The sequence below is a fragment of the Pseudorca crassidens genome, chromosome 7, assembly GCF_039906515.1.
Source record: "Pseudorca crassidens isolate mPseCra1 chromosome 7, mPseCra1.hap1, whole genome shotgun sequence".
Taxonomy (NCBI): domain Eukaryota; kingdom Metazoa; phylum Chordata; class Mammalia; order Artiodactyla; family Delphinidae; genus Pseudorca; species Pseudorca crassidens.
In genome coordinates, this window is record NC_090302.1 from 50,346,859 (window position 1) to 50,373,671 (window position 26,813).

The 26,813-nt window shown below is 41.8% G+C and overlaps 1 protein-coding gene and 1 long non-coding RNA gene across 5 annotated transcripts in view; one reads left to right on the forward strand and one right to left on the reverse strand.

The window, feature by feature from the left end:
• Positions 1-19,352, forward strand: part of LOC137227798 (uncharacterized) — a 123,436-nt gene extending 104,084 nt beyond the window's left edge. Inside the window, exons 4-9 of the long non-coding RNA XR_010945005.1 lie at positions 8,085-8,500; positions 13,988-14,159; positions 15,245-15,328; positions 15,422-15,642; positions 15,913-15,967; positions 17,632-19,352. This is a non-coding gene — a long non-coding RNA (uncharacterized lncRNA). The remainder of the gene's footprint in view (positions 1-8,084; positions 8,501-13,987; positions 14,160-15,244; positions 15,329-15,421; positions 15,643-15,912; positions 15,968-17,631) is intronic.
• Positions 1,157-26,813, reverse strand: part of PIP5K1B (phosphatidylinositol-4-phosphate 5-kinase type 1 beta) — a 326,914-nt gene continuing 301,257 nt past the window's right edge. For 3 of the 4 annotated variants that reach the window (XM_067744231.1, XM_067744228.1, XM_067744229.1), the window contains 2 exons: positions 24,728-24,845; positions 1,157-1,902 (listed from right to left, as the gene is read on the reverse strand). In XM_067744231.1, the coding sequence (XP_067600332.1) occupies positions 1,900-1,902; positions 24,728-24,845 (121 nt within the window). In that variant the 3' untranslated portion in view covers positions 1,157-1,899. The remainder of the gene's footprint in view (positions 1,903-24,727; positions 24,846-26,813) is intronic. The other variant, XM_067744230.1, reaches the window with a different exon arrangement.

The following is a 26,813-nucleotide window of genomic DNA, read 5'->3' on the forward strand; positions in this document are numbered from 1 at the left end:
AATAGCATTTGAGTTAAGCCTTAAAATAGTGGTTCTCAACAGTTCTTGGGTCAAAGCCACTGTGAATTTGATGGAAATTATTGTCTTTCTCTTCATGAAAAAAGCCCCCATATACACAAAGGCATACCCAACTTGTGTATATTATTTCATGGCCCTATTAATATCCATCTGTGACCCTCCTAAGAATCAATGGGTCCTGGGCTTAAGGACCCCTGCTTAGATAAATGGATACAAATGGGAGGGGGAAGAGCAGGACTGCAGCTAAGTAAACCCCTATAGTAAGATCGGGCATCTGCTAGCACATATGGATACCAGGCAGAGAGAGGCGAAGAATCCTCCACGATCCACTTCAGTAAAATTTCCCATTGACAGCCCAACCCAGGATAAATTCCCAGCACCAACTCTGCAGATGAAATTAATACTTATACTGAGTCACCATGGCTCCAAGCTGTATTTACAAAAGCTAATATTATGTTTGTTTATGAGAACCAGCTTGCTTTAACTTGAAGTATTTTACACTGAGCATCTTACTGATCTGGAATGTCTTTTTGTTTTCTAATGATTTTTTCTGCAGTGTATGATTATGCAATCTCTTAACCTGCTGCTGCTTGGGACACTCATGTGATACTATAGATGTATTAACTGCTTAAATATTCATTGCCCCTCTCTGCTGAGTCTATTCCTATGTGAAAAGTACACTTCCCAACACTTTGACGACAGACTTGTCAATGTCATTTGCTTTGGTCAGTGGATTGTGAGTTCTGTAAACCATGTTTAAGCAGAAGCTTTACGAGCTCCCATGGTTCCACTATCACATTTTTTCTTCTGCCATAAACGTGGCATGTCCTAGACGGGTTGCTCTGGATCCCAATCCAGAGATTTGGGGATTGTTTGTCACCACAACATAACATAGTGAAAGCTGACTAACACACCAGGACATTTGGGAAAGTCTCTTGAACAAGTTGAGCAGAATCTGCTATTGAGTCTTTTCTCAGGGCCCGGGTAATTTTCTCTCCATTTTCATCAATCACGAGAGTCAGTTTATTTAGGATTCCAGAATATGTAAAAATGATGGGTATCTAAGTTACTTCTTTTTTATTAACAAAAGAAAGAAATGTAAAGACCATAAACCACCTGAATTAATATAATACCACAATTGAGAACAAAATATTTTATTTCTCTCAATAAAACTATAGTTTACAATAGTATTTACTAAATAAATTATATAATCTTTTACAAGCAATAAACTAAATCACAAATATTTCAAAGACAATGTATGTACACGACATAAGGCCTTTTATAAATAGCTTTGCTTTTCTCATTTCACTAGTAAACAGTGAAAAAATCTTTATAGAAGCTAATTTTCTATAAAGTATATGCAGACCTATTACACTGATCTTTATATGAAACCAATTTAAACTTTTAATGACATGGGCTGATTATAACTTTGAAAAAGAGCATAATTCAGACGTTACCATTTTGCATGGATAGATTTTTTAAAAATATATAAGCAGATTACATATGTTGCTTATGGATAATCACTGGATGCATGCAAAATGAAACAATGCAAGTGTCAATAGTAAAATAGCACTTCCAAGTCCAAAAAGGTGATTGGCAATGGTATAGAAAGCAGCTTAAATAGAGTTCATGCAGTTCTTCACAGTTCAGCAAGCAACAGCAAATGACAGAAGAGTGTGGTATTTTTCACATCACATCTGCCGATCAGCCTCTCGGCCGAGGCTCCCCTGACATCTCGCAGGCTCCAAGTCCAGTTGATGATGACTCTGTGTGTAGTGGGGCTCAGCCCAGTTTCCTTTGGGAAATTGTGGAGTGGAGAAACTTCTCTCCCACAACCGTGTTCCTGCCTCATCCATCTGCTTAGGTGGTCACCATTTTCACTTACTGGGGGAGAAAAAAAGAAAGCAGATGTAAGACTAAGTTTTCGCATCAATTTATAATGGCGCCTCATGATTGCGAACAAGTTCATTCTTTCTTCCAATGACTTGTGCCTGGAAAACATGCAGGTAGAAATGGGAGGGCATTAGGTCTGGAATTGATTCTTTTGCAGTGAGGAACATCTGCTTCCCTGGACCTGCAACATGTAAATTACACCAAGATCTATCAAGCGCTTACCACATCACAGCTTAGTGCTAGGGACTCTGAAGGGAACAGCGCTGGCTAAGACACACTCCTGCCCTCCAAGTGCACAGGGCTTTGGGGATGTGCTGTGGTATATCAGGCCTGAAGCCAATCAGAGCAACCTGAACATGGTCTGGAACTCATGAATGCTGTGTGCATTTTTACACACTATCCCTGTGGCTGGGGAGGAAAAAATATGTCCAGCAAATACTGGACCTAAAATGGTAGCCACTTAAGCTCAGAGGCAGCTAATTCAACCCCTGACAGCTGTACCAAGATATATACGGGGAAGCAGTACCATGGTCAGTCAGACACAATGGCTTAAATCTATTGATTCTCTCTAATTATTACAGCTACAGGACATTATGCAAGTTAGTTAATCATATTTGCACCTTATTTATCTGTTAAATGGGAGTAATAAACCCTACTTTATAAGTGATAAACTTTTCTATGAGGAAATAGTATCTGTACAAATAGACACACATACATGATATACACAAATTCTGTACATATCATTTAGTGCCTGGCAATAGTAGTGTCTCCAAAATAGTAGTTAAGAAGGTTGCAGTTGGGATCACAGAGATTGTGTGGCCCAACACATTCATTTGGAGGCTGAAAATACTTGAGTAAACAGTTTGAAATGACTGAAAATTATTAGGAAAGAAACTATATCAAAGAGGATTCTGTTTAAAAGTATTACATCTCGTAATTTGAGCCTATTGTGAGTTGTACCTTTTGTTGTTTTATAGTTGAGACTGCTCACTCTCATTAATCTAAAACATGTTCACACTGTTACTTTCTATCCTGTTCTATTGAGCTATATTTCTGTTTTTGTGCCAGTACCATATTGTTGTGATGACTACAGCTTTGTAGTAAAGTCTGAAGTCAGGGAGCCTGATGCCTCCAGCTCCATATTTCTTTCTCAAGATTGCTTTGGCTATTCGAGGTCTCTTGTGTCTCCATACAAATTTTAAGATTGTTTTGTTCTAGTTCTGTGAAAAATGCCATTGGCAATTTGACAGGGATTGCACTGAATCTGTAGATTGCCTTGGTATTACAGTCATTTTGACAATATTGATTTTTCCAATCCAAAAACATGGTATATCTTTCCAGCTGTTTGTGTCATCTTCAATTTCTTTCATCAGCATCTTACAGTTTTCAGAGTACAGGTCTTCTGCCTCCTTAGGTAGGTTTATTCCTAGGTATTTCATTCTTTTTGATGCTAAGGTAAATGGGATTGTTTCCTTAATTTCTCTTTCTGATCTTTCATTGCTAGTGTATAGAAATGCAACAGATTTCTGTGCATTAATTTTGTATCCTGCCACTTTACCGAATTCATTGATGAGCTCTAGTAGTTTTCTGGTAGCATCTTTAGGATTATCTGTGTATACTATCCTGTCATCTGCAAACAGTGACAGTTTTACTTCTTTTCCAATTTGGATTCCTTTTATTTCTTTTTCTTCTCTGATTACTGTGGCTAGGACTTCCAAAACTATGTTGAATAAAAGGGGCAAGAGTGGACATCCTTGTCTTGTTCCTGATCTTAGAGGAAATGCTTTCAGCTTTTCACCACTGCGTATGATGTTAGCTGTGGGTTTGTCATCTATGGCTTTTCTTATGTTGAGGTACATTCTCTTTATGCCCACCTTCTGGAGAGTTTTTAATCAGAAACCAGTACTGAATTTTGTCAAAAGCTTGTTCTGCATCTATTTAGATGATCATATGATTTTTATTATTCAATTTGTTAATGTGGTGTATCACACTGATTGATCTGCATATATTGAAGAATCCTTGCATCCCTGGGATAAACCCCACTTGATCATGGTGTATGATCCTTTTAATGTATTGTTGGATTCGGTTTGCTAGTATTTTGTTGAGGATTTTAGCGTCTATGTGCATCAGTGATATTGGCCTGTAATTTTCTTTTGTTGTTGTTGTTGTTGTATCTTTGACTGGTTTTGGTATCAGGGTGATGTTGGCCTGAGTTTGGGAGTGTTCCTTCCTCTGCAGTTTTTTGGAATAGTTTCAGAAGGATAGGTGTTAAGTCTCCTCTAAATGTTTGATAGAATTCACCCATGAAGCCAGCTGCTTCTGGACTTTTGTTCGTTGGAAGTTTTAAAATCACAGTTTCAATCTCATTACTTGTGATTGGACTGTTCATATTTTCTATTTCTTCCTGGTTCAGTCTTGGAAGATTGTACCTTTCTAAGAATTTGTCCATTTCTTCTAGGTTGTCTATTTTATTAGCATATGGTTGCTTGTAGTAGTCTGTTATCCTTTGTGTTTCTGTGGTGTCAGTTGTAACTTTTTTCATTTCTAATTTTATTGATTTGAGTCTGCTCCCTTTTTTTTCTTGATGAGTCTGGCTAAAGGTTTGTCAACTTTGTTTATCTTTTCAAGGAACCAGCTTTTAGCTTCATTGATCTTTGCTGTTTCATTTATTTCTGCTCTGATCTTTATATCTTTCCTTCTACTGCCTTTTGGGTTTGTTTTTTCCTCTTTCTCTAGTTGCTTTATGTGTAAGAATAGGTTGTTTGTGATTTTTCTTGTTTCCTAAGATTGTATTGCTATAAACTTCCCTCTTAGAACTGCTTTTGCTGCATCCCTTAGGTTTTGGATAGTCATGCTTTCATTTTCATTTGTCTCTAGGTATTTTTTCATTTCCTCAGTGATCCACTGGTTGTTTAGTAGCATATTGTTTAAGCTCCATGTGTTTGTGTTTTTTAGTTTTTTTCTTGTAGTTGATTTCTAATCTCATAGTGTTGTGGTCAGAAAAGATACTTGATACAACTTCAATTTTCTTAAATTTACTGAGACTTGCTTTGTGGCCCAGCATATGATTTATCCTAGAGAACATTCCATGTGCACTTGAGAAGAATGTGTATTTTGCTGCGTTTGGATCGAGTGTTCTATAAATATTGGTTAAGTCCCTCTGATTTAATGTGTAAGGCCTGTGTTTCCTTATTGATCTTCTGTCTGGGTGATCTGTCCATTGATGAAAGTGGGGTGTTAAAGTCCCCCACTATTATTGTGTTACTGTTGATTTCTCCTTTTATGGCTGTTAGTATTTGCCTTATATATTGAGGTGCTTCTTCGTTGGGTGCATATATATTTACAATTGTTATATCTTCTTGGATTGATTCTTGATCATTCTGTAGTGTCCTTCTTTGTTTCTTGTAATAGGCTTTATTTTAAAGTCTCTTTGGTCTGATATGAGTATTGCTACTCTAGGTTTCTTTTGATTTCCATGTGCATGGAATACCTTTTTCCATCCCCTCACTTGCAGTCTATATGTGTCCCTAGATCTGAGGTGGGTCTCTTGTAGACAGAATATATATGGATCTTGTTTTTGTATCCATTCAGCCAGTCTATGTCTTTTGGTTGGAGCATTTAATCCATTTACTTTTAAGGTAATTATCAATATGTGTGTTCTGACTGCCATCTTGTTAATTGTTTTGGATTTGTTTTTGTAGGTCTTTTTCTTCCCTTCCTCTTTTGTTCTCCTCTCTTGTAATTTGATGTCTAACTTTAGTGCTGTGTTTAGATTCCTTTTTCTTTTTTGTGTATCTATTGTTGATTTTCGGTTTGTGGTTACCATGAGGTTTTGATATAGCAGTCTATACACACACACACCCACAGCCACAGCCACAGCCACAGCCACAGCCACACAAGACTGTTTTCAGTTGCTGGTCTCTTATTTTTAAATGCATTTCCAATATGCTACACTTGTACCTTCTCTTCTCATGATTGCTGATTTTTATATAATATTTGTGTGTGGATGATTTCCTACCTTTACCATATGATTGCCTTTACCGGTGAGCTTTTTCATTTGTAATTTTCTTGTTTCTAGTCATGGCCTTTTCTTTTCCATCTAGAGAAGTTCCTTTAGTATTTGTTGTAAAGCTGGTTTGGTGGTGCTGAATTCTCTTACCTTTGCTTGTAAAGCTTTTGATTTCTCTGTCAAATCTGAACAAGAGCCTTGGTGGGTAGAGTATTCTTGGTTGAACGTTTTTCCTTTTTGTCACTCTAAAAACATCATGCCATTCCCTTCTGACCTGCAGAGTTTCTGCTGAAAAACCAGCTGATAACCTTATGGGGAGTCCCTCGTATATTATTTGTTGCTTTTACCTTGTTGGTTTCAATGCTTTCTCATTGTCTTTTTGTCAGTTTGATTAATATGCGTCTTGGCACGTTCCTCCTTGGGTTTATCCTATATGGGACTCTGTGCTTCCTGGACTTGGGTGGCTGTTTCCTTTCCCATGTTAGGGAAGTTGTTGGCTATTATCTCTTCAAATATTTTCTCAGGCCCTCTTTCTCTCGCATTATAGGAGTCCCAGAAGGAGAAATGTTGGTGCATTTAATGTTGTCCCAGAGGCCTCTGAGACTGTCCTCATTTCTTTTCATTCTTTTTTCTTTGTTCTGTTTTGAAGCAGTGATTTTCACCATTCTGTCTTCCAGCTCACTTATTCATTCTTCTGCCTCATTTATTCTGCTATTGATTCCTTCTAGTGTATTTTTCATTTCAGTTATTGTATTTTTCATCTGTTTTGTTCTTTAAACTTCTAGCTCTTTATTAAACATTTCTTGTATCCTCTTGGTCTGTGCCTCCAATCTTTTTCTGAGATCTTGAATCATTTTTTACTATCATTACTCTGAATTATTTTTCAGGTAGATTGCCTATCTCCACTTCACTTAGTTGTTCTTCTGGGGTTTTATCTTGTTCCTTCGTCTGGCACATATTTCCCTGCTGTCTCATTTTGTCTAACTTTCTGTGTTTATGGTCTCTGTTCCTCAGGCTGCAGGACTGTAATTCTTCTTGGTTCTGGTGTCTACACCCTGGTGTGTGAATTTGGCCCAGAAGCTTGTGCAGGCTTCTTGGTGGGAGGGACTGGTGCCTGCCCACTGGTGGGTGGAGCTGGGTCTTGTCCCTCTGATGGGCAGGGTCACATCAAGGGGTGTGTTTACAGGTGGCTGTTGGCTCAGGATGACTTTAGGCAGCCTGTCTGCTGATGGGTGGGGCTGTGTTCCCACCCTGTTTGTTGTTTGGTCTGAGGCATTCCGGCATTGGAGCCTGCAGGCTGTTGGGTGGGGCCAGGTCTCAGTGCCAAAATGGCGACCTCCAGGAGAACTCAAGCCAATGAGTATTCCCTGGGGCGTGCACCACGATTGTCCTTGCCCCTGCAGTGAGCACAGCTGACCCCCACATCCCCAGGAGACCCTCCAAGACCCACAGGTGGGTCTGGCCCAGGCTCTTATGGAGTCACTGCTTTGCCCTGGGTCCCAGTTCATGTGAAACCTCTGCATGCCTTCCAAGAGTGGAGTCTGTTTCTCCCAGTCCTGTGGAGCTCCTGTACTCAAGCCCTGCTGGCCTTCAAAGCCAAATGCTCTGGGGGCTCCTCCTCCCAATGCCAGAACTCCAGTCTGGGAAGCCTGCCATGAGGCTCAGAACTCTCACTCCTGTGAGAGAACCTCTGTGATATAATTATTTTCCAGTTTGTGGGTCACCCACCAGTATGGGATTTGATTTTATTGTGAATGTGCCCCTCCTACCATCTCATTGTAGCTTCTTCTTTGTCTTTGGGTGTAGAATATCTTTTTTGCTAGATTCAAGTCTTTTTTTGTTGATGGTTGTTCAGCAGTTAGTTGCGATTTTGGTGTTTTTGTGAGAGAAGGTGAGCTCAAGTCCTCTACTCCACCATCTTATTTCTTGTCCCGTTGGAATCAAGTTTTTTGAAAACTGAGGGTCTTGTAGAAGTTTCTATAAACTTTGTTAAGCACTCTCACCCCCAGGGTACAAGAATGTCAAAGTTGGGTGAGAACTGCCAATTCTATATCCATGTTGTAATGTAATCCTGGGATGACATGTTTGGTTACCCGAAAGTGTCCATTTATAACCCTAATAAAATGAGGTGGCCTGACAGGTCTTTTTTTTTTTTTCCTGACAGGTCTTTAAGTCTTCTGTGGAACTTGAAAGCACAGCATCTCCCTGCTTGTAAACTTGGCCACAGTGAGCTGGCTCCAGAAGGCAATTTTATTATCCATTATTTGGTATTAAGTGTGCAATAATTTTCCTTTCTTCAAATTATAATGCACAAGTCCTACATTAGCCATCAGTGAAGAGACAAGGTGTCAGCTGTCTGTCTACCCTGGGAAGAAACTCATAGCTTGAGTTTATTCTTCAAAATATGGTGCATGTAGAATCCCCTCCACCTCCCCAACATGAAGATGGGTTCTTCAGGAATTAGTGCCCTGAACGCCAGCAACTTCTGAGGTGCTGAGACTCGACCCTCTCCTGACCTGATGGATTTAGAAACAGAAATGGGAACTGGTGCTTTGGCGAGAGAACCTAGCCATATCTCAGGTAAGGGAGGGCAGAACATTTCAGTTCTATCACCAACTGAACTGCTGTGTGTGTTTGTTCGTTTGTTTATTTATTTATTCAAACATCTTTATTGGAGTATAACTGCTTTACAATGGTGTGTTAGTTTCTGCTTTATAACAAGTTGAATCGGCTATAAATATACATATATCCCTATATCTCTTCCCTCTTGCGTCTCCCTCCCACCCTCCCTATCCCACCCCTCTAGGTGGTCACAAAGCACCAAGCTGATCTCCCTGTGCTATGCGGCTGCTTCCCACTAGCTATCTATTTTACATTTGGTAGTGTATATATGTCCATGCTACTCTCTCACTTCGTCCCAGCTTACCCTTTCCCCTCCCCATGTCCTCAAGTCCATTTTCAATGTCTGTGACTTTATTTCTGTCCTGCCCCTAGGTTCTTCAGAATCATTTGTTTTCTTTTTTAGATTCCATATATATATATATGTTAGCATACGGAATTTGTTTTTCTCTTTCTGACTTACTTCACTCTGTATTACAGACCCTAGGTCCATCCACCTCACTACAAACACCTCAATTTCATTTCTTTTTATGGCTGAGTAATATTCCATTCTATATATGTGCCACATCTTCTTTATCCATTCATCTGTTGATGGACACTTAGGTTTCTTCCATGTCCTGGCTATTGTAAATAGAGCTGCAATGAACATTGTGGTACATGACTCTTTTTGAATTATGGTTTTCTCAGGGAATATGCCCAGTAGTGGGATTGCTGGGTCGTATGGTAATTCTATTTTTAGTTTTTTAAGGAACCTGCATACTGTTCTCCATAGTGGCTGTATCAATTTACATTCCCACCAATAGTGCAAGAGGGTTCCCTTTTCTCCACACTCTCTCCAGCATTTACTGTTTGCAGAATTTTTGATGATAGCCATTCTGACCGGTGTGAGGTGATACCTCATTGTAGTTTTGATTTGCATTTCTCTAATGATTAGTGATGTTGAGCATCTTTTCACGTGTTTGTTGGCAATCAGTATATCTTCTTCGGAGAAATGTCTATTTAGGTCTTCTGCCCATTTTTGGATTGAGTTGCTATTTTGATATGGAGCTGCATGAGCTCCATGTAAATTTTGGAGATTAATCCTTTGTTAGTTGCTTCATTGGCAAATATTTTCTCCCATTCTGAGGGTTGTCTTTTCGTCTTGTTTATGGTTTCCTTTGCTGTGCAAGAGCTTTTCAGTTTCATTAGGTCCCATTTGTTTATTTTTGTTTTTATTTCCATTTCTCTAGGAGGTGGGTCTAAAAGGATCTTGCTGTGATTTATGTCACAGAGAGTTCTGCCTACGTTTTCCTCTAAGAGTTTTATAGTGTCTGGCCTTACATTTAGGTCTTTAATCCATTCTGAGTTTATTTTTGTGTATGGTGTTAGGGAGTGTTCTAATTTCATTCTTTACATGTAGGTGCCCAGTTTTCCCAGCACCTACTGAAAAGGCTGTCTTTTCTCCATTGTATATTCTTGCCTCCTTTATCAAAAATAAGGTGACCATAGGTGTGTGGGTTTATCTCTGGGCTTTCTATCCTGTTCCATTGATGTATAGTTCTGTTTTTGTGCCAGTACCATACTGTCTTGATTACTGCAGCTTTGTAGTATAGTCTGAAGTCTGGGAGCCTGATTCCTCCAGCTCCATTTTTCTTGCTCAAGATTGCTTTGGCTATTCGGGGTCTTTTGTGTTTCCATACAAATTGTGAATTTTTTTGTTCTAGTTCTGTGAAAAATGCCAGTGGTAGATTGATGATAGGGATTGCATTGAATCTGTAGATTTCTTTGGGTAGTATAGTCGTTTTCACAATGTTGATTTTTCTGATCCAAGAACATGGTATATCTCTCCATCTGTTTGTATCATCTTTAATTTCTTTCATCAGTGTCTTATAGTTTTCTGCATACAGGTCTTTTGTCTCCCTAGGTAGGTTTATTCCTAGGGATTTTATTCTTTTTGTTGCAATGCTAAGTGGGCGTGTTTCCTTAATTTCTCTGTCAGATTTTTCATCATTACTGTATAGGAATGCAAGAGATTTCTGTGTATTAACTGTGTATCCTGCTACTTTACCAAACTCATTGATTAGCTCTAGTAGTTTTCTGGTAGCATCTTTAGGATTCTCTATGTATAGTACGATGTCATCTGCAAACAGTGACAGCTTTTACTTCTTTTCCAATTTGGATTCCTTTTATTTCTTCTCTGATTGCTGTGGTTAAAACTTCCAAAACTATGTTGAAATAATAGTGGTGAGAGGGGACAACCTTGTCTTGTTCGTGATCTTAGAGGATATGGTTTCAGTTTTTCACCATGGAGAACGATGTTGGCTGTGGGTTTTCCATATATGGCTGTTATTATGTTGAGGTAAGTTCCCTCAATGCCTAATAACTGCTGTGTTTTTTTTTTTCTTTCTGTACGTGGGCCTCTCACTGCTGTGGCCTCTCCCAATGCGGAACACAGGCTCCGGACACGCAGGCTCAGTGGCCATGGCTCACGGGCCCAGCCGCTCTGCGGTATGTGGGATCTTCCCGGACCGGGGCACGAACTCGTGTCCCCTGCATCGGCAGGCGGACTCTCAAGCACTGCGCCACCAGGGAAGCCCAACTGCTGTATTTTAAAAGAACATTGCCCCTGAGTGTCAGGAGCTCATGGAACAAGGATACTCCAGGGACTCTTTAGTGTGGTCATCTTAGCCAGTCTGACTGCACGCGATCATACATCCACACAGATGCCAGTGTCTCTTCCTAAGCATGTGATGCTTTGAGAATGCATGATACATTTTAAATTCTGGGACCTGAAGGTAAAGGTGTGATAACAGTTGGCATGAAAGGAGTAGAGGTTTTAGGTATTTCTGTGACCTTAATCCTTAGCATTGTTTATCCACATATGTGAGTAAGTATGTGGGTGTGTGAGAGGCTTGTATTTTTATTTCCACTTAAACTCAAGTACTTAATTCGGTGATTGAAACTACACAGTAATGCACACATGTGGTCAAAGACTTCAAAGCCTTTTCAATAAAATGATTTAAAACACAGACCCAGAGAAATAAGGGAACATAGCAAAGCAAAAGCAGTTTGTTTGCTAACCACAAAGCCCTCTGGGAGGGTGGACTGCACTTTTTGGGAGCCAGATTGCCCCAGGGGACCCCCAAAGTATAGATCACTTCAAGATGGGCTAAGTTGGAGGGTCTAAATTGACTTTTTAGAGCCAGGTGCAGAGGGCATCAAAGACGAGAAGTTTCTCTTCCAAGGTCTCATTTCTAGGCTCATTTCCAACCCTCCCATTTTTTCAACCTTTTCCCTAAAAGATACACACACATATATACCCTCAACCTACTGTTTAAAAGAGATATTTAGCCAATAGAATTTCATAAGATCTGGAATGTGCTGTGAGGGGATTTAAGGGCAGAGCTGAAACAAAGCAGAACTTCAGGACAGTCAGACTGGCTAAGATGACCACGCTAAATAGTCCCTGGGGTATCCTTGTTCCATGAGCTCCTGACCCTTGGGGCAATGTTCTTTTTAAACTACAACTGCCTCAGAGTTCAGCTCCAGGGTCCCACAGAAGCAGGATCTTTTCCTCTCTGGTGTCCAAGGGCAGCCTCATTTTGAATTCAAGTTGAAATTCTTTGCCAAAATACCCTTGAGGAAAATATTGATTTCTCTCCAGGCTATTGTAGGTGGCAAGTCCCTTATTTCCTTTTCCTATACTGAGCCCGTTTTCCCCAGCCCCACTGTTTTCCTTTCTAGTTCATATTGTTCTTTTGGCCAGTGTTCTATCTGTTGCCATGAGAGCACACCAGCTCATCCTGCCTCACTCCCCTCATTTTAGTCTAAACTCACACAGCATCACCACAAACACATGTAAAGGCTTCACAACGCCCCACCCTAATCATCCCTTTGGGTCTGGAGTCCCCTCCATCTCTGGACTCACCAGAGATGCTTCAGACACCAAGCAGCCACCATGTTCTCTGGAAACTTTTTTTTTTTAACATAAGGCTCTATATTTACTTTTTATCACATTCGTATCTACCTCATATTGGGGGTACTTCACAAGGCACAATCACTTGGAAATAGATTGGAATAGGGGATTTCTCTTTGAACAACAGTTGCTGGTGTCCAAAAGCGCACCATTTTCTTTAAGGAGGTGAACAAATACATAACACTAATGCTACAGAAATCAGGACACAGTCTATATATATGGAGTCCAATCACACCGCTATGGGGTTTTATAGCTGGAAGGAAACTTAGGTCTAAATTTCCTACCTTTGCACTTAAAAAAATATTTAGATTCAGAATCAGTGGTGAAATTATTCTTTCCCAAGAACCAGAGACTACAGGACCTTAATTAAGAAGCCTTGAGGGGCTTCCCTGGTGGCGCAGTGGTTGAGAGTCCGCCTGCCGATGCAGGGGACACGGGTTTGTGCCCCGGTCCCGGAAGAGCCCACATGCCGCAGAGCGGCTGGGCCCGTGAGCCATGGCCGCTGAGCCTGCGCGTCCGGAGCCTGTGCTCCGCAATGGGAGAGGCCACAGCAATGAGAGGCCCGTGTACAGGAAAAAAAAAAAAAAAAGAAGCCTTGAGGCAGAAGGTGGGACTTGGAACAACCTTGAAGAGTATGTGCAATTTGGATGAAAACTACCATGTTGTGCCTATCTGGTAGAATGTTTGTTGAATTCTGAGGTGTTGGCAGCACATGGAGTACCAGGCCTCCTGCCAACCTTCAAATGCCCTATCAAAGCGTTCCACACCAACCAGCAGATAGATTACTGATAAGAGGAGAACAGACCCAAGAAAAAGCTGGCACTGATTTCAGATGCCTCGTGGGATGTATTTAGGATTATGGCCTCTCAGTTCAAAACTGTTAGTGCAGCAGCAGTATTTTAATACAGTTCCCTGCCTGATTAATTTGTTTTCTAAAGACCTAAGAAAAGCTGGAGGAAATCAGTGATTTATGTGGGCTGACAATTCTACAGTGGACTTCCCTGCATGAGAGTGACTTCTGCTAATTGTAAATCCAAACGGTCACCTTGTTATCTAATATATCATGCAGCCCTGGGGCTGCAACCACATTCACTCTGGGTAGTGTAGGGAGAGGAATATGGTACTGGTTTCATTCAAAAAGGAGCACTGCCTTGGGATGAGGCCACTGGCTTCTCTCTCCCTGCGTGGAAGGGAAGGGTGAGATGCCAGAGGCCCCCAGCCACAGGCTAGAGTGTAGGAACCAGAAGCTGCACCCCTACCAAGACGCCCCTCTCAGCACTTTTCTTGGTACCATTTTTCTTTACAAAAACACACGGTAGCCGGCATGGATTGAATTGTGCCTCCCCACCCACCCGCCTGCCCCTGACACCCTGCATTCATATGTTGAAGCTCTAACCCCTAGTACTTCAGAATGTGATCTTATTTGGAGATACAGTCTTTACAGAAGTAAGGAAGTTAAAATAAGGTCCTTAGGGTAGGCTCTGATTCAATAGGACTGGTATGCTTATAAAAAGGGGAAATTTGGACACAGAGACAAGACACACAGAAGGAAGACACAGGGAGAAGACGGCCATCAACAAGCCAAGGAGGGAAGCTTCCCTTACAGCCCTCAGAAGGAATCAACCCTGCCAACACCTTGATCTCGGACTTCTAGCTTCCAGAACTGTGAGACAATACACTTCTGTTGTTTATGCCACCCGGTTTGTGATATTTTGTAATGGCAGCCCTAGGAAACAAATACAGTAGCCATTACTGGGATTTAGAAAGTTTTTTTTTAAAAAATAAGGATCCATATTTGAATTTTTCTGTACTTAATCCTATCCTCCACTGGGGGCTACCACCAAAGCTACAGTTACCTGGGGGGTGGAGTGGCTGTAAGGGGACAACCTGTCAAAGATTGAAAGTGAAGAAAAGGTTTTTTTCACTCCATATTTTTTGATACTTCATTAAAGTTGCTGCCTAAGCAGCAGAAAGAAGCATTTTCTGGGTTGAATCCCCAAACTGCCATAGGGCCTTTTCAAAGAGGCTCAAGTGGAACTGGCCTTAATGGATGAGAAGGGCACGATGGGATCCTAGGGAAGATTAGCACCTTCATTTCTGTGCCTGATTGTAATTGCAGCCTCTAGTTCAACTTGCAAGGTTGAGGGAGCTGCCTTTGCCGTTTGAAGGATGGGCCCCTGCCAAACGTGCGTGCACAGCAGTGGGAGGCTACCGTAAAGTACACGGAGTGGAGACAGCCCGCTGAGCCTCACACTCGCACTTAATAGCAGCCTTCAATTCAAGGACCTCAAAAGCTCCTTATCCTGGTTGGTCAGAGGCGCCTTCCTACCACTAGGTGGCAGTAGGGTCTGCTGCAGGAACGCAGTCCCAAGCCCAGTTCAGAAACTTGAATGTGATTAAGGTTCACCTTAGAATCAAGTTCATTTTTCCTCCGATGTAAAGCAAAGCTAACTGGCCAGCCATCTTAGGAGGGCCCTTAGGGAAGTGATACAGATTTCCCGTTCATCTAGCACAGAAGAATTATAGGATGCTCAGAGCTGAAGGACCCTGTCAACAGGCTGACTGGGTCTCAGCCCTGTATGTGTGGGGAGCTTTTAAAAATACCATTGCCCTGGTCCACCCTCAGGGATTTTATTTCTAATACACAGTATGTCCCCAACAGGTGACTGTATCAGTTAATACATTCGTTTACCTGACACCCTTTTGCGAGGAGTCCACAATAATTTGGAAACATCTACCCAACCTCACAGTGACTAAGCCAGGGAGACCGGAAGTGAATGAAAAAACGGGGCCAAGCGTGGTAAAGAGCGTGTGTGCCCTTTCACATGTCCTCGGTAAGGCGGTGTAGTTGAATAGTGTCCCCTGAAAATTCACGTACACCTGGAACCTTTGCAATGTGATCTTATTCAGAAATATGGTCTTTGCAGATGTAATTCGTTAAGATGAGTTCATCCTGGATTACGGTGGGCCCTAAATCCAGTGACTGGTGTTCTCACAAGAAGAGAGGATACACAGAGGCACAAAGTCACAGGTAGGCAGTGTGAACTGGGGCAGGGATTAGTGTTGCAAGTCAAACAATGCTGAGGACCACGTGGACCACCAGAGGTTGGAAGAAGCAAGGAAGGATCATCTCCTAGAGCCTTCACAGGTACCAGGACCCCGCCAACACCTTGACCTCAGATTTCTGGCCTCCAGACTGGGAGACAAATTTCTGTTGTTTAAGCCTCCCAGCCTGGGGTACTTTGTCACGGCAGCCCTAGGAGCACAGGCAAAGACAAACCAAAGGGAAGCCAGGCCCTCATCTCCACTCCCTAGTCATCCTCATACCATCCATCACACTTGGGGAGGCCTTATTCTTTACTAACTGGACAGTATTTATGCATCCTCCCTTCTACCCAATTTTCCCATTCCTTCTCAGGTCCCAGGAGAGCGAATGGCATGAAGGAGGACAGCCCGGCTCACAAGGTCCACAGGTGTGATTTAAACTTGCTTTCCCTAAAGTTCTCATTGGTTCCTAATCTGGTTCCTTGTGAATTGTTTTTGTGTTTTCTGAAGGCTCAGGAGCCTAGCAAACAAACACTGGCTTCCTATGACGATGGAGAAGATGGAAATCAAAATCAGAAACAAAAGCAGCAAAGTGTGGAGGGAGCGGGGGAAGGAGAGAGAGGCTGGTGTTAGGAGGTAAAGAAAGAAGAATAATGGTGCCACCCAAGGAGGGCCTGGATGAATAGACCCAGCCAAGCGCAAGAGCAGAACTGGCCTTGAGAAAGGTGGAAATCACCTGGCCTGTGAGGCCAGGATTCACTGTAAAGCTAGGACAAAACAGAAAAGAATCTACCATAGCCCTGTATGCTGTCATTTAATTGTTAACTGTGGGCCTAATATAACTGAAAAGCCAGTATGTGTTTATAACTCCAATTCCCTAAGCTAATCCTTAAACAGCAGTTTAATACTGTTTGTTTAAAAAAAAGAAAAAAATCCGACAGTGACCTCCTAATCCGGCCCAGCGGGTTGCCTCATTAACTTGAAGCTGGCATCGCTCTTGTTGCAGGACAGGAATCCCTCTAGGCGCCACGGGGTGCAGGAAGTTGGATCCATTTTTTCAGCTTTTCCACATGTCTTAGAAATATTATTTGGTCAGTGACTTAAGAGGGTCAAGCCTTCCTAGAGATAAAAAAAAAGGGCCCTATTTTGTTATTTCTGAAATTTCTTCATTTCTCAACGATGTGGTCATATGGTGAAAGAAAATGGCATTCTGGTGAAATGCCTTACAAGCCCAAAGGCAGCCTTTGCTTCTTCTCTTCCTGTTTTGGTCTCACTGAAATCTGCCAAAAACTCGAGCAGCATCTTTGTTTGGTGGGGACTGTAGCTCTCTGCTGAGAAGCGATAGAAATGCCACTGTTTCAAATAAACATCTTTGGCAGCAGCCAATGCTGGCTCATGCAAGGAGGGATTCAAGAGACCCGATTCTTCACATACGAGTCATTAATGTCCATGCCAGCAGAGTCAAGTCCAGAAAGGCAGTTTCTCTTGCCAAAAAGTTCCACTGAATTTCCTAGGACCCCCGTGAGCTAATTCAAAGTGTTTTTCTTCTCTTTTTCGGGCTTTTTTTCATACATAATAGTCTGGTAAGCTGTTAATTCACAATCATTTTCACTTCTCTGCCACCCTTCATCCCACGATGAAAGAGTATTATTAAGCACCGTAAAGACACATTTAATAACAAAACTGTCCAACAACTGCACATCAGAGCACTGATCTCCAATACCGGCACGGCTAAAAAAATGGCTTAGCTGTTTCTTTGCCCACAGCTATTTCTGTACTTCAGCCACCTTGCAAGAAACGCATATCGGGATGAAAGGACATATTATTGAGAGGCTGTTAATGTGGAAAAGTGTAAAAAGAAAAGGGCATAACCTCAAGACCTAAATAACAGAAGTGAGAAAATTGTCATTTTGTGGCAGCCCTCTTTCAAACGTCTATATTATTTAAAAAAGCAATTCCATTATCTCCCACTTACCCATCCATTCTCAGCTAGTCATAAAAAAAGGACACGCTCACCCATGACATTCTTCAGCTGCACTGCCTTTGTTGCTTGTTCCTCTTTCCGTTAACACCAAATTGCATTCTACATCAGGTAAAGGAGTCGCCTGAGGAACTGAAATAATAAGCTGTCGTGATCAGTGCCTTAGAATATCGGACTATTCAAAAAGTGGAATCTAGCCCTATTATGAAGATGGCATGATTGCCCATTTAAAAGCAAGAGCCTGCTTCTCTCTGCTGTACTCTTTTAAATACCCTAATCTGTGTCATCAACTCAAAACTCAATGGAAACACCGCTTTGGTCATTGGATAAAATCATCTTCAAAAACACGATGATCTGAATATTTGAAAATGAATCAGATAGCCTGGAACTACAGCGTGAAGGTGAATGGCCTTTTCCAAGCAATAACTAGGAACACGGAACCTGAACCAAATGCTTCAATAAGGGTGCTGGAACAATTAGCAGCCTTTTAAGGTAATCTGTCCTTTTAATTTCATGTCAAATTATCAGAAAAAGCAGGATAGCTGTCCTAATTTATATGCACATAATGCGGGTGGATCTTCAATAAGGAAATTTCATATGTTATCTGGTATGCATAAATCACTTGAGTTTAAATCATATATTACAGTGATATAAACAGTATTGTCCATTCGTATGCAAACAGTAGCACTAGGGGATTAGTTACAACTACCAGTTCTTAAAGGAGAAGAAACATTACAAGAGAAATCTATGTTTGGTTATAACACCCAATATAATGTCACCACAGAAGCCTTCAACTGCCCTTGCAGTAAGGATGGCTGCGATTAAGAGGATTCTAATCAGGTCAAGAGGAAGGAGAGACAAAGGTGTAGGCAAGATTGGTTTTCCCTTCTGATGCTTTTCTTTGCCATCCACTCTTTCACAGTGTGGAGGCAAATGAAAATATTGAAGGGAAGGCAATGAGCTGTATCCTTTAAGATTGGAAGAGCATGCTAAATAAAAATCTCCAGCATGAAAACACACCCTGGAATTACAAGTTAATGGTGCAGAACTTTCTAGATGCATTGCCACAAAAATTAAATACTGTGACGGTTGATGGTAGAATATGTGATGAAACAGTGAAATTTGAAGAAACAGCTATAGCTCTTCTGGGAAAAACCTTATTTCTACAACTCCTTGTAATTTAGAATAAGTCATGGCCAGTCAGACCTAGAAGGGGTCTTAAGAGGTGACTTAATGGTCCATTTCATAGATAAGAAAACTGAGGACCAAAAAGGTTGATTAATTCAAGGTCAGTGATTAATGAGAGGCAGAGATAAGCATAGTATCCTGGTGCCTATTTCGAATTAATTCTTGTCTTATTTGATTCTGCAAGAGTTGAAACGACTAAGTTAAAGTACTGGAACAATGGTGTGGGGGACCATTTCGGGGGGTCCATGAGGTCAAACTATTTTCCTATTAATACTAAGATGTGATTTACCCTTTCATTCTCATTCCCTCTCATGGGTGCCCAGTTGAATACAGTCGTGTGCCAGAGCATGCCAGACCAATGTAGGTAGAAGCTGATATGAGAATCCAGCTTCTTCAGACAATAGGGACTGCAAAAAAGAAAAATAATGCCACTCTTCTCACTAAGCTTATTTTTGTCCTGGAAAAGTTATTTTCATAAAAATTTATGTAACATTTTAATAGTTACTATTTTAAATGAATGAGTATTTTTAAATTTTCGCATTTTAAAAATATAAAATATTGATAGATATAACCCCCACACACAAAAGCTATTTGGGATCCTCAATTTTTAGAATGTAAAGGGATTCAGAGATTAAAAAGTTTAAGAACTATGGCACTAAAACTTGAAAAAATAGAAAGGAAACCAAGATGAAAGTGGAATTTTATAAAAAGTACTCTTTTTTTTTTTTTTTTTTTTTTTTTGTGGTACGCGGGCTTCTCACTGTTGTGGCCTCTCCTGTTGCAGAGCACAGGCTCCGGACGCACAGGCTTAGTGGCCATGGCTCACGGGCCCAGCCGCTCTGCGGCATGTGGGATCTTCCCGGACCGGGGCACGAACCCGCGTCCCCTGCTTCGGCAGGTGGACTCTCAACCACTGCGCCACAAGGGAAGCCCTCACTTCTTTTTTGGATCCATCTCTCACCTTCATGAGGAGCATGATTCCAATGAGATGGACACGTCAATCAATCAGTAACAACTACAGTGATACGGTGCTTCATGGTTAACACTACAGTGATAGGGGGCGTAGGTAGGAGCTGGATTTGAATTTTGGCTCTGCCATTTACTAGCTCTGAGAGCTGATCAGTTAAGCCTCAGGTTCCTTATCTGCATGAATGGAGACAAATATAACACACACCTTAATGAAAGAGCTAGCGTAAGAAGAGCACTGGGATAGTGCCTGCATATGGTAAGCACGCATATTGGCCATTCTAATTATTGTTCAAAATCCTATGCTACAAAAAGGCAACCTACTGAATGGGAGAAGATATTTGCAAATGATGTGTCTGATAATGGGTCAATATCCAAAATGTATAAAGAGCTCATATAACTCAACGTTATATATATAAACAGCCTGATTAAAAAACAGGCAGAGGACCTGAACAAACATTTTTCCAAAGAAGACATACAGATGGCCAACAGGCACATGAAAAGATGCTCAACATCACTAAAATGCAAATCAAAACCACAGTGAGATATCACCTCACACCTGTCAGAATGGCTATTATCAAAAAGACAACAAATAATGAGTGTTATGAGGATGTAGAGAAAAGGGAACCCTAGTACACTGTTGGTGGAAATGTAAATTGGTACAGCCACTATGGAAAACAGTATGAAGATTCCTCAAAAAATTAAAAATAGAATTACCATATGATTCAGCAATTCCACTCCTAGGTATATATCCAGAAAAAAATGAAAACACTAATTCAAAAAGATACACACCCCTATGTTCATTACAGCATCATTTTCAATAGCCAAGTTATGGAAGCAACCTAAATGCCCATCAATAGATGAATGGATAAAGAAGATGTCACACACACACACACACACACACACACACACACACACACAATGGAATATTACTCAGCCATAAAAAAGAATGAGAATTTTGTAATTTTCCAACAACATGGACTGACCCGGAGGGTATTATGCTTAGTGACATAAATCATACAGAGAAAGACAAATATTATATGTTTTCACTTGTATGTGGAATCTAAAAAAATAAAGGAATGAATAAAACAAAACAAAACCAGACTCATAAATACAGAGAACAAATTGTTGGTTCCAGAGGGGAGAGGGGTGGCGAGAGGGGCAAGATAGGTGAAGGGAATTTAGAGTTACACACTACTAAGTATAAAATAAACAAGTTACAAGGATGTATGTAATGTAGAATACAGCCAGTATTTATAACTATCAATATATATGGAGTATAATCTATAAAAGTATCAAATTACCTGAAGCTAAAATAATATATTGTAAGTCAACTATACTTCAATAAAAAAACAAAATAAAAGCACAAAATCTACCAAACAGAAACAGACTCAGACATAGAAAACAGACTTGTGGTTGCCAAGGGGGAAGGGGGGTGGGGTAGGCATGGGTTGGGAGCTTGGGATTAGCAGATGCAAACTATTATATAGAGAATGTATAACCAACAAGGTCCTACTGTATAGCACAGAGAGCTATATTCAATATCCTATGATAAACCATAATGGTAAAGAATATAAAAAAGAATGTATATATGTATAACCGAATCACTTTGCTGTACAGCAGAAATTAACACAATATTGTAAATCAACTTTACGCCAGTAAAATAAAGAAAATGCCCAAAATATTTCACAGCTTATTGTTATTAGCTATAAAATAAGATGAAACTAGATCAGTTTTTCTCCAAGCTTGGTGAGAAAAGTTTCTACTGTCTTGTTACCCTCCTACAGCCCGACTTCCCTCTCCTCTCCTGTCCTCCAATGCTTCTGAATCACAACAAACGCTGTGCTAGGAAGACTGCTCAGCTGACCACACAAGCCAGCTAACCACCACCGCTATCTCTTTCGGTTCTAAAGGCCCATGATATTTCTAATCGGTCCTCAAATGCTCTCAATACAAGCAACAGTTAAATGCTGTGGCTTTTCCCTATGGTTCCTGAGGAAGCATGATCCTTTTCTGAAGTGCTTTGCTTTTCAATTTCAAATAGACATTTAAAAAACCCAATAAAGTTAGACACTAATAAAACCAAATAAATAGCAACATTCTTAGAAATGAAACTGATAGTACCAAGGAGGAACAACCAAAACAATGAATAAGATAACTTTTCTACCAAAGGAATAAGGGATAACAGATAAGGAACAGGCGCCAGCATTGCCATTTAACTACCTTGTGGTTTTACATTCCACGCAGGAGTATCACAGGCCCCCGGTTGGTGCAAATCTGGTTTTTTGTAAAGATACGCGCAAGTGGCATGAGCCCTCAGCTCAGGAAGATGAGATTTCACCTGGTCTTTCAGCTTTCCTGATTTCTACTTCCGGATGAAAAATTTAAAAATACCGTATATTTTTCCCTAGTTAATTCCCTATCTTCGTGGTTGTGGAGGGGAGCCAACTCTTCTGCAAGGATTTTGCAGTATAACCTACTTTTTTTGTTTGTTTGTTTTTTGCGGTATGCGCGCCTCTCACCGCTGCGGCCTCTCCCGCTGCGGAGCACAGACTCCGGACGCGCAGGCTCAGCGGCCATGGCTCATGGGCCCAGCCGCTCTGCGGCACGTGGGATCTTCCCGAACCGGGGCACGAACCTGCGTCCCCTGCATCGGCAGGCGGACTCTCAACCACTGCGCCACCAGGGAAGCCCATAACCTACTTTTTTAAAAAAGTGAAGGCAGTGTGGGGAGGAGTATTGTTCAGTGCAAAAAGACCGTGCACCACAACTGGGATATTTACGATGTAAAAACAAAAAAATCCTCTCACAATGGTTGGTGGGGAGGAGGTTGCTCTTTTATACAGGGGATCAAGGAAAGCTCATCTGAGAAAGAGATGTTTGGGCTGAGACCTGAAGGGAGGGAGGAAGCAAGCACGGGACAGCTGAGAAAAAGTGTCCAGATGGAAACAGTAAGGTCCTGAGGCAGAAATGTGCTTGGTCTGTGGGAGGAATGCCCAGGAGGCCAGTGTGACCGGAACAGCGTTTGCAAGCACAGAGTAAGGCAGGAGGTTAGAGAGGCGGGGGAGACCAGACAGGCATAGGGCCTTGAGGACTTTGGATGGTGCGCTGGGAGAGGTGGGAAGACGCTGCAAGGCTTTGGGCTGAGGAGTAGCAATTTGGGGCTGATGTCCTGCTGAGTACACTTGAGGAGATACAGTGCGAGGCTAGGGGATACGGGGAAGCAGAGGATGGGGGCGTGGAGATGTGCTGCTGTAGACACGCACCGAGTGGTGTTGATGCCCAAGGTCGAGCCTGCACATGGAGAGTGACGGAGAGTGTTTGCTCAGGCTCGGCAAAGCTTTCAAAAGTAGCAAACTCGGAATCAGCACTTGCCCGTTTCACGAGACTCTGTGCAGGTGGAAGGGGCGTGCAGAATGAGCGTGAGATGTACTTTGTAAGGAAAATACTCAGTCTCCTCTTTTGCAGTCCAGACCATCGGGGTATCTTTCTGGGCCTCAGCTAACAATTCAGTTAAGCCTCCACAGACAGCTTGAGGCGCACTAAAGGGTGTTCCCATACGTGATCACTCACAATCCTCCAAGCAGCCTTGTGAGGTAGGGAGGGCAGGTGTTAGTTCCCTCCTTTGGCCGATAAGGACACGTAGAGTGTTGCCAGAGCTGCACCAGGTCCTTGCTCAAAACCCGCCAACTCCCCACCTTTGGCAGGAGTTAACATAAATCTTTAAGTCACAGGGTCTGGAGATAAGAAAGGAAGTTATAGGGAGAGACAGACAAAAACATCAGATGGAACCAGCAGGGACCAAGATGGCGCCAAATCTGACCTCCGACAGACCCTGAGTCTCACTATACACTGATTTTACTACATTAGCAAATTCAATGATACACCTACTGGTGGCCACGACCGGAGATTAAGGACCAAAAAAGGATAAAAAGAGAGTGGCACCCCACTCCCTCGAAAAGCCCTGCCCCTTCCCAGGTGGACTAACGCACATGCCTCTCCACCATTAGCCTCACTCCTCCTCCCTTTGTCTTTACTCTTTAAAATACAATCCGTTTCACCACGTGGGTGAGAAGTTGATCTGTGAACTAAGTTCTCGCTTCTCCATTTTTTGGCCATTGAATCAAGCTTGTGCCGCATTGATCTCAGCTTCATTATTTGGCTACACGAACCCGAATGGAAAAAGAACGTTTCCTAGCTGAGGCAGAGGGCCTTAGCCAAGCTAGGGCCTGGGCACAGTCCATATGACTTAATTCGGTAACGAGAAGTTTCTGCCCAGATCACACAGCTGGTGACAACTGAGGGAGGGAGTGAGTCAAGATCATTTGGCACTGAATTCAGGTTCTTCTCATAACCTGGTTCTGTGCGTCTTAGGCTACCAATTTATCAAGGGAGTAAGCCCAAGGCGAAGAAGATTCACACACAAGTGGATACAGTTGAGTCAAAGAAGACATAACTCGGGCTTCCCTGGTGGCGCAGTGGTTGAGAGTCTGCCTGCTAATGCAGGGGACACAGGTTTGAGCCCTGGTCTGGGAGGATCCCACATGCCGCGGAGCAACTAAGCCCGTGAGTCACAACTACTGAGCCTGCGCGTCTGGAGCCTGTGCTCCGCAACAAGAGAGGCCACAATAGTGAGAGGCCCGCGCACCGCGATGAAGAGTGGCCCCCACTTGCCACAACTAGAGAAAGCCCTTGCACAGAAACGAAGACCCAACACAGCCCAAAATAAATAAATAAATAAATAAAAGAAGACATAACTCTGTGGGCAGTGACACTGAGGCGCCCCACTTGGCTTCAACAGTAGGGGATTTGTTCTCGTCACATACAGTGATTTAGGATTTTATGCTAGATACTCTTTTGTGTGCTGTTCTACAGGAACTGTGGGACGACATGGCTTGTAAAAAGACACACCATTTGTAGAAGTGACAGGGTGCTATTATTTCTTTTAAAACCCAAGCGTGTCTGATCTCACAGAACTTGTTCTTGTGTGAGCCATGGCCCAGGCCCATTTGTAAACCAGGAGGGGAAGGGGAAGAAACCAGAAATTACTTACTAAATAGACATCAAGCACGGAGGCATTATCATCCTGCATTTCCAGAGCATTTGGCTCAGAAGCCAAGTATATGGTCCCCTCTTCCAAGGTAAAGGTTGAACTGGAAGGTAACCCTTTACTGGAAAAATAAAGAAGAATGATGAGCATGTGACCTTCAGAAAAAAATCAAAGGACTTCTCCAAAGTGGTGGCTGAGGTGGGAAAGCTTTGGGGCAAGAAAACAAATATAGGGCATTTGAAGGAAATATGGTTATACCTAGAGAGATGCTCACTTGAGTTTCAAGGATTTGGCTTTACTGCCAGTGCCTTTTCTCTGTCTACTTCAGCGCGTGAGACACTTCACACTTCTGAGAGGTGATCTGTGGGCTCCACGCCTTGTGAGCGTGGACTGCTGGGAATTTAGAGGCCCACCAATCATCTCTGACTCTGAACAGTTAGCTCTCACTGTTTAAATTCTTCTCTCAACAGTACTGATGCTTTGCTAGTTTATAGAAGATAACCTTGTGCCTCATTAGCAGTGATGATTTCTATTGTTTTTTTTCTTTTTGGCATGAAAGGTTCAATTACATCCATGGTTCTCAAAGGAGCATGGGGGGCTGGTGAAAGCCCAACCTCCTGGGCTTGTAGGATTGAAGGAAGGAAGGACGGAAGGAATGTACAATCTTTCCCCCACTGAAATAAAAATTAGTTATGTTTTTAACCTGTGGAAATTTCCACGTGATGGCTTTGCAGGAACAAAATATCTACAAGCAATGGTGGAAGAGTGTGACGTTGATATTAGAAGAGGTGGGCTAGGGGGCTGGCTGTTGGCCACATGGGACAAACCTGGCAGCGGGCACTAGGGCTGAGAGCCCGAGTGCAGAAGACTGGCCTCCTCGCTCACTCCCCATCACCAGGGCTGCCACCCCTTCGGGCTGAGCTCTGAGCTCACCCCATTGAAAACTCTCCATCTAAGTCATCCTCTGGGCTTTCTGTCTGAGCTTCCCAGCTGGACAGGCGACTACTGAGGACTATTGCCCTCCCCTAGTCTGGGGACTACACATAATTCTACTTGTGTACATGTTTACCTATTAACTGAAGATACATGAAATAGAAATTCTGAGGTTTTCAATATTAAAAAAAATCGTCAAAAGAATTGTGTGGATCTTATTAAATCAGGTTCATTTATATAACATATAATGCAAAATTGTAAGAATCCAGACTAGTAGTAAGAGGAATGAGAAGGGGGGATCTCCCATAGGTCTTCCATTTGGTGATATTTGAGAATGTGGACATTCAGAGATGAAAGCCACTTCACCTTGGCTTGATATATTTTCTCTTTAAATTCTGGACACAGGTAAAAAGTCCTCTTGCTTTTCAAAAACCCAAGATGGGTTATACGATGTGGGAAACAGAGTCTGTTTTGATTGATTTTAAAGAGCAGGGTGAATGTGGCCTTTTTCCACTGAGCTGATGACTTTATATTGTAAACCTTCACAGATTTCTTGGGTTAAGTAAACCATCAGGTTTCAAGGGATGCTGTTTGGAGAGGCACTGTGTGGTAATGAACATTGCTCCGGTTATTTTCTGGATCAAGAGCAAGGATGCAGTGATGGGTTTTAATTGGCTTTTGCCTTTTAACTGCTAAGATGCCACTCGCTAATCCCGTGTGTAGAGAACAGTTCAGCCTGGTTAAGCCTTATGAGAGAGATGAATGCTTTATCTACTTAAACAGCAAAGCAAGAAACAAAGTGGTCGGAAATTACGTATGGTTCACATTTGATACAATTAAAAAAATCTCTACTGTCTTCTGGGTTATTTTGTAAACATATAATTTATTTGATGAGATTCAAATCTAAGTTTACCTCTTTTTGTCTAAGGTTTTCCTTATGATTTTTAATGATTTCCATCCTAAGATTAAGGGTATAACCAAGAATATTCTAGAAGTGCTTTTTCTTTTTAAATTTAATTTTTTAATAGCACCACATGTAGCATAAAATACAGCAAAAAGTAATCCTTCTCTTTTTCTTTTCCTTTTGTGATCCAGAGTTCACCTCCCTAAGAGTAAATCCATTTTGCAAGTTATTTTTCAATCTAATATTTGTTTT